The 13,964-nt window shown below is 41.8% G+C and overlaps 1 protein-coding gene across 1 annotated transcript in view; it reads left to right on the forward strand.

Moving 5' to 3' along the window:
- The window catches only part of srrm3 (serine/arginine repetitive matrix 3), a 65,083-nt gene that overhangs the window by 26,906 nt on the left and 24,213 nt on the right, over positions 1-13,964 (forward strand). Inside the window, 1 exon segment of the mRNA XM_026328753.1 lies at positions 5,532-5,833. Within this exon segment, the coding sequence (XP_026184538.1) occupies positions 5,544-5,833 (290 nt within the window). The 5' untranslated portion in view covers positions 5,532-5,543.

Here is a 13,964-nt window from a genome sequence, read left to right on the forward strand (position 1 = left end):
CCTGGATCCAGACCTGAGCAGTCCAGCTCAAGCTTTCACAGCCATTGGCCATCTGGACTCATTAAAACAAGCAGAAAGACAAGATACAGGAAGACAAAAACCACTGTTTCTGCTCCGACATCTTATTATGAAAATGAAATGGCTACAACTGTTGATTAAGCAAGACAAACACATGTATCCGCTTTCATCACCACGTTCTTCAGTATTCTACATTTTTCATCTTATGTGCTGTAGAATGATGGGACAATAAAGTCCAGTCCACTGCTCTAGTGAATTCACCTGAACCAGCTTTGGAAAAAATCTTCCAAAAAGCATAGCACAAAGTGATAGTCAGTCCCTTTCCACCTTTAACTGATGGATACTCTTACATTAGACCCACACAAAGATTGCACAAATAAATGTATCACAAAAACTAAAACTCTAATAACCTTCTAAGTTTTGAATTTCATACACTGTAATTCTTGGCAAATGTTGTGCCTCTGTCATGATGTTTTTGATGATGTAGAGATCTTTTTAAATTTAAATTATTTTCTAAATGCAAATGGTGCAGGGTAGTCTTGTTTGCTTTCACAATAAAATGTATACTTTTGTCAGATCTCTACAATGTAGTACTGGTAATGACTGGTGACACATGGATAGGTTTTGCTGGTTGGTTGATTGTTTTTGTTGTTTCCTGATGTTTAGGGATGGTTTGTATATTACATCTTCCTGCTTATTTGACTCAATAGTCAGAGATCTGTTATGTTGCTTCAGTCTACCTGAATGTCTTGAGAGCTTTGCTTCCTAGAATCCTCTTCAGACAAGCATGCCCAGATGAGGGATTGCTGTCATGGAATATCCAGTGCTGATTTATTATATAATAGATTCAGCGGTTTCCCGAAAATGTGAACTGAAGTCTATCGCTCTTGTAGCCTTTTGTCTGATTTCATTGTTATATGACACATGAGTACAGACAGCACAGCTCAGCTAAACAGTGGTGAAAATTACCTGCATCAAAAAATTGCAACACCAGTTCTGCCTTCTTTTCTATTACTATTCCTCAGACTTCTAGTGCTCATTTCGTATGCACCGTCCATCCAATGATTAAAAAAACAGAAGGAAAAAAAAAGTTGAGGCTGCTTGTTTCCCAGCACCTAACAGCAATCCAACGTGTCTGGAATAAAGACAGCTGACCTTGGGAGAGCTAAACACATCCTCTGGGTGCTGAAGTGCTAAAAACAAAACACAGGCTTCCAGCCAAGGGCCAGATTATTTTGGAGGAAAGGTATGATGGAAAGTAGTAGATAGGAGCCAGATGGAGAAGTGGCTCTTCAGCCGGTAAGAAGAGATAGAGTCAGATCTTACCAAAACGTGCACATAAAATATATCCAGGACACATTTTCAGAGGAGGGAAAATTTAAGCAACAGCCACCCAGGATGTTTTTTTTTTTTTTCAGCTTCTTTCTGCCAGTCTCAGTTAAGGTCAGGCCCCCTGTTTCTGCCATCATACAATCATGGATGAGGTGTCGGCATCAGTGAGTGAGATCCAATCATTAGAGCCTTTGTGCACAGCACGGGCAGACGTAGCATGGTATGAGACAGGGGCAAAGGGCTAGACAGGAGAGAGAGACAGCTTTGAGTGAGGAGCATGGCCTAAAGTAGACCAGTCCCACCTCCCTGCCTTTTGTAGGCTAGCACGTGAAATGGAATCCACTTAAACAACAAACTAAAGCACGCTGCTGTCTTTACATGTTCTCCCACTCTAATTGCAAAATCTGCTCCATTAAGCTATCTATAGATTTCAATTAGATATCAAAATAAGAAGGAGGAGAATTTTTCCTTCAGTGGAGCTGGATTGTTGCAGTACTTAAAGAGACATTTCTGCTTTACCTATTGATGTTATGTCAGGATAATATATAGATCAATGTTGGCAGAATTTTCCCACTTACTGTCAAGCATAGACTTTAAGCAGCCACAGCCCAAGTTTCATTAATGCCAAGAATTAGTAAAAATAGTCACATACTAAATCCCGAGGCTCTCGTCAGTCCATGCACGACTATATCGGAAGTACTGTATAAACTTCACCTGGTCTGTCAAGACTAAATGTACTGATGGCCATACATTATATTCTGTACTGAAAGCACTGCTGTGTATGTTTACCATGTTAAAAATAATACTAGACATACAGTAATGTAGAAAGACCAAGACTTTGTTTTTGATCAATTTCCCCATGGAAAGTTTAATGTAACATTAGATTGCTAATGAGACCAAGATTTTTTTCACCATGTGGCCACAGAGAGCGTTATTAACAGAGTGCGTGATCTATCTACTCTATGTACCAGATGAGTCAGCCGTGTGGGCTCCCAGCAACCATGTTATCCAAAAATCATGATGCATGTATGAAAATTACAGCAACTCAACGTGTACTGCAGACCATTATCTTGCACATCCATGATTGGCTGTTATTTTATGCTAAGGGATTGCTTTGTTGTATAAGATGTGATGTCAGCAGAAAACGTTAGTGCTAACACAGCAGATGCCTATACAGCAGCAGCAGCATCCAATCAGGCAGACAGCACAGGAATCCACAGGCAAAGGTTAAGAACAGGCAACCATCTTCTTTCACTCGAGGCATGGGCTAATGGCTATTTTATTTCTTAAGGCAATCGCTCTCCTTTTTCCAAAATGGAATATTGAAATAAAGAGCACATTATCTTTTTGTGATTTGAAATAACTGAGACCGTGACCTCTTAATATAATGACAAATTACAAACAGTGTTTGTCAGGATGCAATGGTCTCATACTCCCTCACAATACAGCAGAAGGTGCTGGTGCCTCCATTAACACGGCAAGTCCAGATAACCTTCAGTCCCTGTAGAGGACTCACACACAATTAACTGTGCGCTCTATTTCCTTATCAGCTTGCTGACAAGTCTCCCTTCATGATTTTTTTTTATTACACAAATGATGTAGTTGTTTTAACTTGAAAGAGAACAGATTTCTGCAAACCACCACCTCCCTCTTTGGAACAAAAGGCATGACTGTGGAATGATGCATTAGTATAATGAGATGGCTGGATCCTTACGGCGTGGTTTTACACAGACTGGCGCTTGGCCTGCAGCTTTTGACGCCCTACATCTGGCATTGTGGAAAATTTCATTTGAGATGGGAGGGTTCTTTTTTTTCTGATTTTTCAGATGATAATGTCATTTTATTTAAGCTCATTACAGCTGAATTTCTAACAGCTTCTTATGTTCAGTTGGGTGAAAATCATGGGTTTGTTACCAGGAGGGCCTGAGTGCCCAAGACATGATTTCCTCTATAATGGGATTAACTATGGTCCTCCCCCCTGGATCCAGACCTGAGCAGTCCAGCTCAAGCTTTCACAGCCATTGGCCATCTGGACTCATTAAAACAAGCAGAAAGACAAGATACAGGAAGACAAAAACCACTGTTTCTGCTCCGACATCTTATTATGAAAATGAAATGGCTACAACTGTTGATTAAGCAAGACAAACACATGTATCCGCTTTCATCACCACGTTCTTCAGTATTCTACATTTTTCATCTTATGTGCTGTAGAATGATGGGACAATAAAGTCCAGTCCACTGCTCTAGTGAATTCACCTGAACCAGCTTTGGAAAAAATCTTCCAAAAAGCATAGCACAAAGTGATAGTCAGTCCCTTTCCACCTTTAACTGATGGATACTCTTACATTAGACCCACACAAAGATTGCACAGATAAATGTATCACAAAAACTAAAACTCTAATAACCTTCTAAGTTTTGAATTTCATACACTGTAATTCTTGGCAAATGTTGTGCCTGTGTCATGATGTTTTTGATGATGTAGAGATCTTTTTAAATTTAAATTATTTTCTAAATGCAAATGGTGCAGGGTAGTCTTGTTTGCTTTCACAATAAAATGTATACTTTTGTCAGATCTCTACAATGTAGTACTGGTAATGACTGGTGACACATGGATAGGTTTTGCTGGTTGGTTGATTGTTTTTGTTGTTTCCTGATGTTTAGGGATGGTTTGTATATTACATCTTCCTGCTTATTTGACTCAATAGTCAGAGATCTGTTATGTTGCTTCAGTCTACCTGAATGTCTTGAGAGCTTTGCTTCCTAGAATCCTCTTCAGACAAGCATGCCCAGATGAGGGATTGCTGTCATGGAATATCCAGTGCTGATTTATTATATAATAGATTCAGCGGTGATGCCTCCTGCTGTCCTGCCACCTGTTCTGTCAGCTGAGAGCTGTATTGCCTTGTGCAGATCCATGGCTCGTTTACCAGCACGCAGCACTTCAAAAACAAGCAAATGCCTATTAACCAGTCAAATAATCTCAGATGGTGAGAACCGCATACCTGCATGGCTGCAGTTGCGCACACACTCACAGTCATATGATGAAAAAAATCGAGAGAAGATGTAAACTCTAGCTGTGGTTGTTTGTCTATCCAGCCTCAGTGCCATCCTGTCTCCATGTGTGACAGTGATGGAGTGCCTTTGCTGGCCTTTTTGGACTCCTCAGTGAAAAATGAAGCTATTAGATGTAGAGAGAGAGGAGCAGTACTGGGCAGCCAAGGCTTGTGGGCACGTGAAGGCCTTCCCCCACTTCCTGCATGTTCTACACTGGCTCTAACAGGACAATCCATCATAATCAGAGCCCAGGCCATGCAGCACTTGTACCAGATGACTTTTTATTCACCAAAATGACAACCTCATCATTTCATGATTAAACGAGCCAGAAACAGAGAGGTCGAGGAAGTCAAAACCAGAAAAAAATGCATTCGTGGTTGTTAGGATGAAATCGGTTGTTATTTTTTCCACATTCCTCCTCTGTCACCTGTTTTGTTGCTACAGACTTCTCCCATCCTTTTCCTTTCTCATGCAGAATATACATCACCTTGGCTTACAACTTCAGTTTGGTTCAGGAGATAGGAATATTTTAAAAAGCTCTCTCCATCCCCAGCCTGCCTCTAGGCACCACTGGGTTGTTGACTCATGGAGCACAAGGTTCTGCCAATGCTGTCATTGGCAATGCATCTACATGTACTCAAGGTCCAAAGTGTGTGTGTGTGCACATACAGTATGTTGATGTGTGTGAATGTTTGCAAAGTTAATGCAGAAGCACTACAGCCTGTCCAGACATATTAACATCACATCACAAACCTTTCAGTGTGTATTGCCCAGTCTCTAAATGCTTAGGGTGTACTGTTCATCCAAATATGCTGTTACACACAAAATTTGGATCTTTGCTGTGTATGTGGGCAAGAATTGCAATCAGTTAGCAGCCGTTTGGTTGTCAAACAAGGGTCCGCAGATCATAAAGAGTCCTTCATGGTCTCTGTGCGGTGGAAATGAAGAATATCCTACTTTCCAGTAGGAAAAAGTGTATTAATACATGAACAACAACCAGAATCATCCCAAATGAAAGGGTGGATGCAAAATTATTCACATTGAATGAGACTGGCATTATCCACTGGAGCTGATAACTTTTTTTTCTTCTGTCAACTGACATTTTTCCCTCACCTGTGTCTCCACAGAGTTCAGTAATCATGTACGATGCAGCAAGGGTGCCATCTCCTAAAGATGCAAATGGAATGGCCCAGCCAGTGGTCCCTGGAGCAGAAGCGGGAACAGCGGCAGGATCAGGAGGGCCCACACCGACCGCTGTCATACAGGCTAAAAGTGAGGAGGCACAGCAAGCTACGGAGGAGGAAGAAGAGGAGCTCAAAGCAGAGCCTGTCCTGGTGAAGAAACCGCATAGAGAGATTCTGGATCATGAGAGGAAGAGGAGGGTAGAGCTCAAATGTATGGAGCTCCAGGAGATGATGGAGGAGCAAGGGTAAGTTGATGAGCAACCACTGACTATGATTTTGAAAGAACCACTGAAATAGTATTATTTACATTATCGGCTACTCAGGCGGGCGCTTCACACACTGAGCATAATTCACCAATTATCACCAAATCGTAATGAAAAAAATGGGAAAAAAATTCTGTAAGTCATGATTGAAAATATTAATATGCCACACAACCAAGCTGGGCCCCACAAGCTCTAAAACAGATTATTTGTTCCTTCAGATATAATACACACATACTGGAAATGCTTCCTGTTTAGACACACCCTAAGATGCAAATAAAATGTGTGAATGGTCCAAGTCTGTTGTATGAGTCATGTTTAAGTTACCTAAGTTACCTTGACGTTTTTTGACACTTTGTTGTACAGCTCAGCAGTTGTCAGGAAGATTCTCCCACTGTGACAGCTGTCTCAGGGTCTTTGTCCAGGAGAAAATCCTCTGCTGTTGCTGTTCTTTATATTTCAGTTGGTAGAGAGTCGGTAGGTGTACAAACCATGGAAGTACTCTGTGTATAAGGGTGAACTTGATATTGACAGGTATGTACCTGTAGGAGTGCTGAGTTCACAAGCTGCACGAAAACATTACAGTCCAAACTGCCAAAAATGATCTACGCAGCATTATCCAAAACAAAAAAGACAAGTAAAGCAGCATAGTAAACATCAGAGGCTGTGTTTTTGTTACTATATGTGGTGATACAGCCTTTTTTAGCAGCACAGTATGGAAAAGTTTCAGTTCTGATTACAGCCGACAGATAAATCAGCAGATATGAGCTATTTGAAGATAAATTGGTGTAGGTGTGTATAAGGGCTGGTAAATGACAACAAAAAAGAAATGGATAGACAGAAGATGAATCCTTTAATGTCATAGTTCAGTAGGGGTGTGAGGATACACAATATTGAGGATATTTTAACACTATTTTTAAGAAATCCTCAACAAAATAACAATAAAATATACAGTATGACTGTAAAAATGCAGTACGTAATATGTTTGTGGTATAAACAGTCACCCCGCAAGTACAGCATGTGCGCCACAAACATGTATTACACACATCTTTAAAATCCAGCTGGAACGCTTGACTGAAGCAGCACTGTTATGTACTGATAGCATGAGACAGCATTTCACCTCAACAAGAAATATTGTCACATTTGAATATCACAAAATCTCGTGGCCTTAGATCTCATCACACCGCTGCTGTTCAGTACTGTTTAATATCAAAAAACAAGTTTAATCCAGTCCAGTCTTTTTTTTGTCTTTCTTCACTTTAAAAGCAGATCATTCTTGGCAGCTGATAATTTTATGATGTAGAGAAAACACATTATCACAGATTAAACAAATGTGTCTTGTGTAGGAGGTTGCTCTAGTCCTAAAATAACCTTTAGTAACATTTCCGTATTAAGTAAGGAACTCTGCAGGGACCGCTTTGGCAGAGACCTGGGGACTTCCTGCTTGGCATGCTGCCCAGGTAACATAATTGGCAGAGTTCACAATTAGCAGTCCCGCTATTCATCATGTCACTGTACTTGTGGCTCCTGTTTACTGGTTGGGCACCTTTGGAGGGAGGTGGTGAAGATCCTCACTGTGGTGTAAAAAGAAGAGAGTGGTGACTGTACGTGTGTGTTAGAGGTTTGTGGGAATTAGTTATGATAGGGATGGTAGAGTGCTGGGACATCAATATTCATATTTGTGAAAAAATACTTTTAGCATCACCAAAACATGAAAATGAGGTGGGTTGAGCAGCTCGCAGGAACAAATCCCACTAATCCTTCGAACCAAGATTGCACCATGTAGCTTTATAGCAGTTACATGAATGTTACCGCACCGATAAAAACACCACATTTAGGGTTCAAGCATGGAGATTCATTCATCAGCTACAGCTATTTTTGCTTTACAATCTTGTGTACATCACAGATGCAACATTACACATTCTTGATGTTGAATTTTGCACTCAACATCTAAACTCTGCTATAATGACCTTATCCTGAAGTAATGGCTATTGGCAAGGCTGTTTCATCAGAACCATTAGTGTCCTCCAGCACATTTAGAGCACAGGTTGCGTGGATGTTGTGTCCACAGAAATTGTCAACCCTAGTCCAGAATCTTAGGGCTTCACCCAGCCTTATTTGCATGCTCTGTCACACACACAGAGACACACACACTGCTGCTTGAATAACCACAGCTTGCAGGCAAACTCCAGACTAACTTGGAGCGTTATTAACGACAATCTCTGTGATACCGTCTTGGCATGTAGAAAACTCACTTAAACAGGAATACCTGGTGACATTTTATTCACATCCTCTTTGTCATTTATAGAAAGCCTGATAATCCTTCATAGATTATACATAGGGTTATTTAATTCAAGCTAATTAACAGGGGTTTGCAGAGTCTAAGTGTGTGAGGTGACAGGCACAAACTTGAATGCTAGAACGTGAGATCTCTTCTTTTAAATGTGTGAAAAACTACACCTATTTTGCATGTGTCCCTAGCAGTGATTGATAAAACTACCATTCCTGCTGCTGATCATGCCATTTTGGAGTACAAAGATGAATTAAATCAATGATCCTGTGGGGCTTTTCTTTTGAAAAGATGGAGATGGATTAGTCTTCCTTTTTCTTTCAAGCATGACTGGGTTTGTCAGGCAGTAGGGCCTCATTAAGACTGCAGGGTAACGGCAGACTGATGATAGCTGAATGGGACTTGCTGGGCCTGTCGAAAAAACAGAAAGAGGGGGTTCACTGTTCCCCTTTCAGTTCCATGGCCTTGAGTAGACATAGTTACTCCTGGTTTGAGAGCAATGTAAAAGAGCTATGGTGCTAATGATGACAGAATAAGAGACCAAACATCCACACTAACCAGCTCCACTCACTTGACAGACTGCAGCCAACCTCACTTGAAGGACAGCGATCACTCAGCTGAGTGTAAAAGCTCTGAACGAACTCAGATCATCTTGTTAAACTATAATAAAAGGAGAATCTCATTTGCCAGCTTGGCTCAGCACAGCTCCCCCTGCCTCTCCAATTTCTAATGTGCCTCTTTAAATGAGAATGTGTGTGCATGTGTGCAGGATTAAGGGATAGAGTAGGGGATGAAACACAGGGATAGAGAGGGAAAGCAGTGCCAGGCATTAGACACAATTAAAATGGTGGTTGGAGTCTGTTTTCAATTGTTGTGGAATTAAGCCAGAGGGCTCAGCCTCTACGTCACTCATGAGTCTCCGTCCTCACTGAGGTCTCAAAGAGGTCTCAATGAAGAATTAGAATAGGAGGAAGGCTGGACACCTGCCTCCTCACAAACCCTGCCAGCAGACACTCGCCCCTCCTTCCTTTGACACACAGTGCTCTTCTTAGGAGATAAGACCCGGACAAATAGTCTGTCATGAATGATAGCCTCACCCTGTGAGCCAGTTTGATGAGCTCAGCAATTAAAGGAGTCTGTTCATTTAGCTATCCCTGGACTGGCAGCATTCTCCATTCACTGATGCATCAAGTGCACTGCTGCCACAGGGAACACTGGCCTTTCATGTATATTAACTGGGCCTGAGGTCACATATGCCAGGACATTTATACATTGCATCTGTCCGAAAGAGCATGAGGCATGATTTGTTGGAGTAGTTATTGGAAGAGATGGTACATAAAATGTTTTTAGAATCGCTTAGTGTTTACCTTTAAGCAACTGTGTTACCTTGTAATATTGCTTATTGACTGTCTGCTCTGTGAGCAAGGGTCCAGACTCTGTTTCCTGGGTGTTTTTCCATGCTAATTGAGCAATAATGATTGTGCATGATTTGAACTCCTGTGGTGACTGAGCCTTTTTCCAGCTCTTTAATGAGCTCTCTTCACAGGGCCTCACTCTGCCTTAACGGCAGGGTGCAGGAGGATCCCTTTAAACATGAACACTATATGTGCATCTGCACAATGCAGGCTCACACACACACACACACACACACACACACACACACACACACACACACACACACACACACACACACACACACACACATATATATACATAAGTTGGCTCCAGAGATGGTGGTCTTTCATGGTCTTTCTGATGCATGCATGAAACAGCCTGTACCACTAGTGGTGAGAGCTTTTTTAAATAACAGAGTAGGGAGTGGATTTTATTGTTCCTGCTTCATCAAGCAGAAAAATTAGATGTGCTTGTGTTTTGGAAAAATGAAGAGCTGTTGTTTTAAAGTTGAATGGAGAGGTGTAAACCTGGCACAGCAACACAGGGATGTATAACTAAATTTGGGCATTTACACAACAAATAAAATAAAGTTCAATCAATTTCAAGGCAGAACAGTTTATAGTAAATTCAGTCAGAAAGGAAACAGATTGGATGGGAGCTAAATTAGTGGTTTTTGACCACCGGTGCCATGGTACTGTTTTAAGCAACATCTGCAGTGGGAGTTTTAAATTGCACAGGATCTTTATGAAGAGAGCTGTTCTCAGAGCCTCTAAGGCCAGAGCACATAACTACGTCTGCTCTAATGGATGTTTTCCTGCAAGCCAAAGCCTGTGTCATAAGATGATAAGCCTTTTTAACGTATGAGATTGAAAATTGGAGGTGAAAGCGTGGGTCTGGAACAATAGCACATTTTATATTTGTCACCAGGAACCTCCCAAGCCAAATAAAATGAGTCTATCCTAGACAAAACAACTTCAAATGCTGTCATTCCAGGAAGTATTAGAGTAGATGAGCAATCAGAAAATGCAGCAGTGGCAGATTGTGCTACTCCATCCATTGATCTACGTTCACTGTAGAGTGTGGTGAAAGGAGCAGATTTATACTGTGACAGAAAGGTGGGCTCTTTCTTTGCTGCTTTCCCCCTGCTCTATCTTGTATCTGTTATCTAACCAATCTGTGAGGGTAGAGAGCATCAATTGAAAATCCTCCTCACTTGAAAGTTAAACTATTTCGCTCTGGCACTCTGTAGGTCGTTTTAATTCTGCCCCTGAAATAGAAATGGGGGGGGGGGGGTTCAGATTTGTCATGCAGTGTTCCCATCACCATTCAATCTTATTAAGTACATTGGCATTACTTTGCCTCTGAACTCTCTGTAGCTGGATTGATGGCTACAGAGTTTGACTGGAGTAAAGGAGTGCCTGGGGACAACTTGAAAGGGGGGAGCACTTCGGACATTAAATGCAGAGACACACAAACCCACAGCCAAATGCCCCCACATCAGCCACGTCCTCTAAAAATCAATGGCCGTCTCCCAAAGGATGGTCTCTGGGACACAACTATTCATGAGTTAATGGGAGAATCTGTGGGTGCTTGGAGCTGTCTAATTACTCCAATCAAATTCTTTAATTGTGGTGATTTTTCATGGATGGGGTGGTGGAGATGCCTCCACTCTGATCGATGTTTGTTGTCTCTCTATGCCAAAATCACTGGGACTTTGCATGCTGTCAGCAATGGGACTGGAGTTAAGGGTTTTCCTTTGGTTTCACTTGGCTAATTCTGGCCTCTGAACAGTCCAGACTCATATATTAGCGCACATACACACACACACACACACACACACAAAATGCAATGCCAAGAATAGCTTAACATTCATTTTAATATGAATTCATTGTTAGCTGTCCTTTCTGAGAGTGACCCCTCCAGTCAAGCCTCCTCTTCATCGTGTCAGTGGAGAACAGACGGTGTGTTAGGCAGAATGCAGCTACCTTCACAGCTGCCAGAAGTGCTAATTAAATGTGCAGAGGAGAGATGTGTTTAAGTGTGTACATCCTAAATGCTTCTGACAAGCTTCCAATGCGTGGCCATTCACACAGCTTGATTCAAAGCTCACTATAGATTTTCTTTTTCTTTTTTTTTGTTTTTACAAAAATGATTTCACTTAAATAACAGTTTGACCATCATGAAAGAGACATTGCAGTCTCCCATAAACATGGTCTTCTTCCTTTAGACTTTTTGTGAGCCTCATAACCATTCAGGTTCCTGCTGTGGGGGATTCTTCTGGCATATATTTTAAAACCCCAGGATCTTTGTTGGCACAGCACCACCATTGGGCATGCACTCTCAGACTTTGATTAGCAAGCTAGACCAATCAAAAAGAGCCCAACTTTGCAGTGCTTCATGCGGCGAAGCTGTGCTGAGCTTCATAATTGACCAATTCAGCAGGTGAACAGAGAGACAGGAGGACAGGGAGCAGAAAGATTAGGAGTTTCTGTAGGCCATCAGTCAACAGATGCTTTGATCTGAACCCGCTTATGCATTAGCTGGACTGGCTGCACAGATCGCCGTAGGCACTAACATTCTCACCATCACCAGCGCAATGTGAAGGAGAAACTCCTATAGCCACAGCACATGTTTGACCAAAGTGCGTTCATTTTCACAGCCAGTATCCTTTCTGACGGCGTGCCCTTCTCTGATGCACAACTGGCTGAAAATACACATGGGATGCTGTAGAAATTCAGGGAAGCAGCTAACATATGGTGATAGCTCTGCACTGTGCATTGCAAGCCCATGGTAAATGTGTGTTTGTGGCCTCCATTGTGCTCAGTTCACAGCTGCTGGGCTGAAGCGATTGCCATACAGCAGGAACCGATGATGCTGTCACACCAGCTGGCTACTCCTCTGTTGGGTCTTCCATTTTCCAGCTATTTAAGTTTGCCATCACACTTCTCCTAATCTCATTCTCCGCACCGTCAAATTGCTGATAGCACCCGACTCAGAATACATGATATCAGCTGCTGTATTTAATCTGAGAAATGCAAATGCTTCTCAGACTAATGCCATTTCCACGCTGAAATGAGCCTCCGGTTCATTTACAATCCATTTTGAAGAATCTTGGGAAAAAATCTCTTGTCTTGTAAGAGTCAGTATTTCAGCACAGAGTGATGGACCCCCACACCACTCTGTGGTAGAAGCTCACGTCAGCAGTGATTAGTTAAACAGAAAATAAATTCCATGGCTAGAAGTGTGTGTCCCTAAAATGTTGACCTATTCCTTTAATAGAGAGTAAACAGTTGCCAAAGTCTGTTTCAGCACTTATTGATGGACAGTTCCCCAGTACTCTGCCTACTGCAAGTGGAGCTCATTTTACAGATCATTTAACAAACAAGCTAATATCACATCACATCATTATGTTGGAAATCAAAAAGATCATGAATTCTAAGGCTTTAGTCTTTTTTGTATTATCTGTTTACTGTAAATGCAGGTCACCTACCTTTGCTTTGGGTAATTTACAAATCTTGATGCCACTGCTATTTATCCCAGACACACGACATACAAGCTGTTGCTCAATTTGATATGACATGACCATTACAGCATATTTATTAATGCTAAAGTCTTCCAGTCAGTCTCACTCTGTGATATCTGGCTCCAGGCCACACTTTCTCAGCTTTATTAATGCTCCCCCTTCCCCCATTCCTGCTCATCCTCCTCCCTCCCCTCATGATTTTCTGCCTCTGTAGCATTACCACAGAGCAGAATATGGAGATGGTGTGAATAGCGTATGCATACACCAGCGGATCAGCTCGGTGCACAGTGGAGAGGCCATGTACTGTCAAGTTCACAGACTTGCATTGCTGCCCTTTGTGAATCTGTAGACACGGACTTGTTCAGACAGGCTGGTTGAATTATTATTGTCTCTTGCTGAGCTGTCACAATTCCTGCAGTAGAAGGCCTGTTGTCGGAGACTGTTACTTGTGTTCCTAAGACAATATAGCCCAAAGCTTTATGCATAAAAGATTTTAGGAGTGTTTCATTCATTCATTATGTTCCTCATGAAGTAACATAACGCTGAAACAGAAGTATAAATAATCATTTTGATATTTACTGTTGGACTCTCTCATTGTCACAAAATACCTGAAGTGAAAATAGCCAGATACTCTCACTTAGAAAATATGAATACAAAGCCACAATGTGACACAGACAGTAATTTCTTTCATGTGCCACTGCAGCGACCCGCAGTACTCTGTCTATTTCAGCTTGCTGAAAGTGCCTCACGCTGCCCCACGGTTCCTATCAACTCAGTGAGTTATATGGCGCCTGCTTGCAGAATAAATTATGGCATGCAGTCCAGGCCTGAACATCATAGTGGACCATCCCCCTCCCCAGGTTTGCAGAGGTTGGCAGTGAGTCATCAGAATATACATCATTCGACTG

This window comes from Mastacembelus armatus, chromosome 14, assembly GCF_900324485.2.
Source record: "Mastacembelus armatus chromosome 14, fMasArm1.2, whole genome shotgun sequence".
In the NCBI taxonomy this organism is placed as follows: Eukaryota; Metazoa; Chordata; class Actinopteri; order Synbranchiformes; family Mastacembelidae; genus Mastacembelus; species Mastacembelus armatus.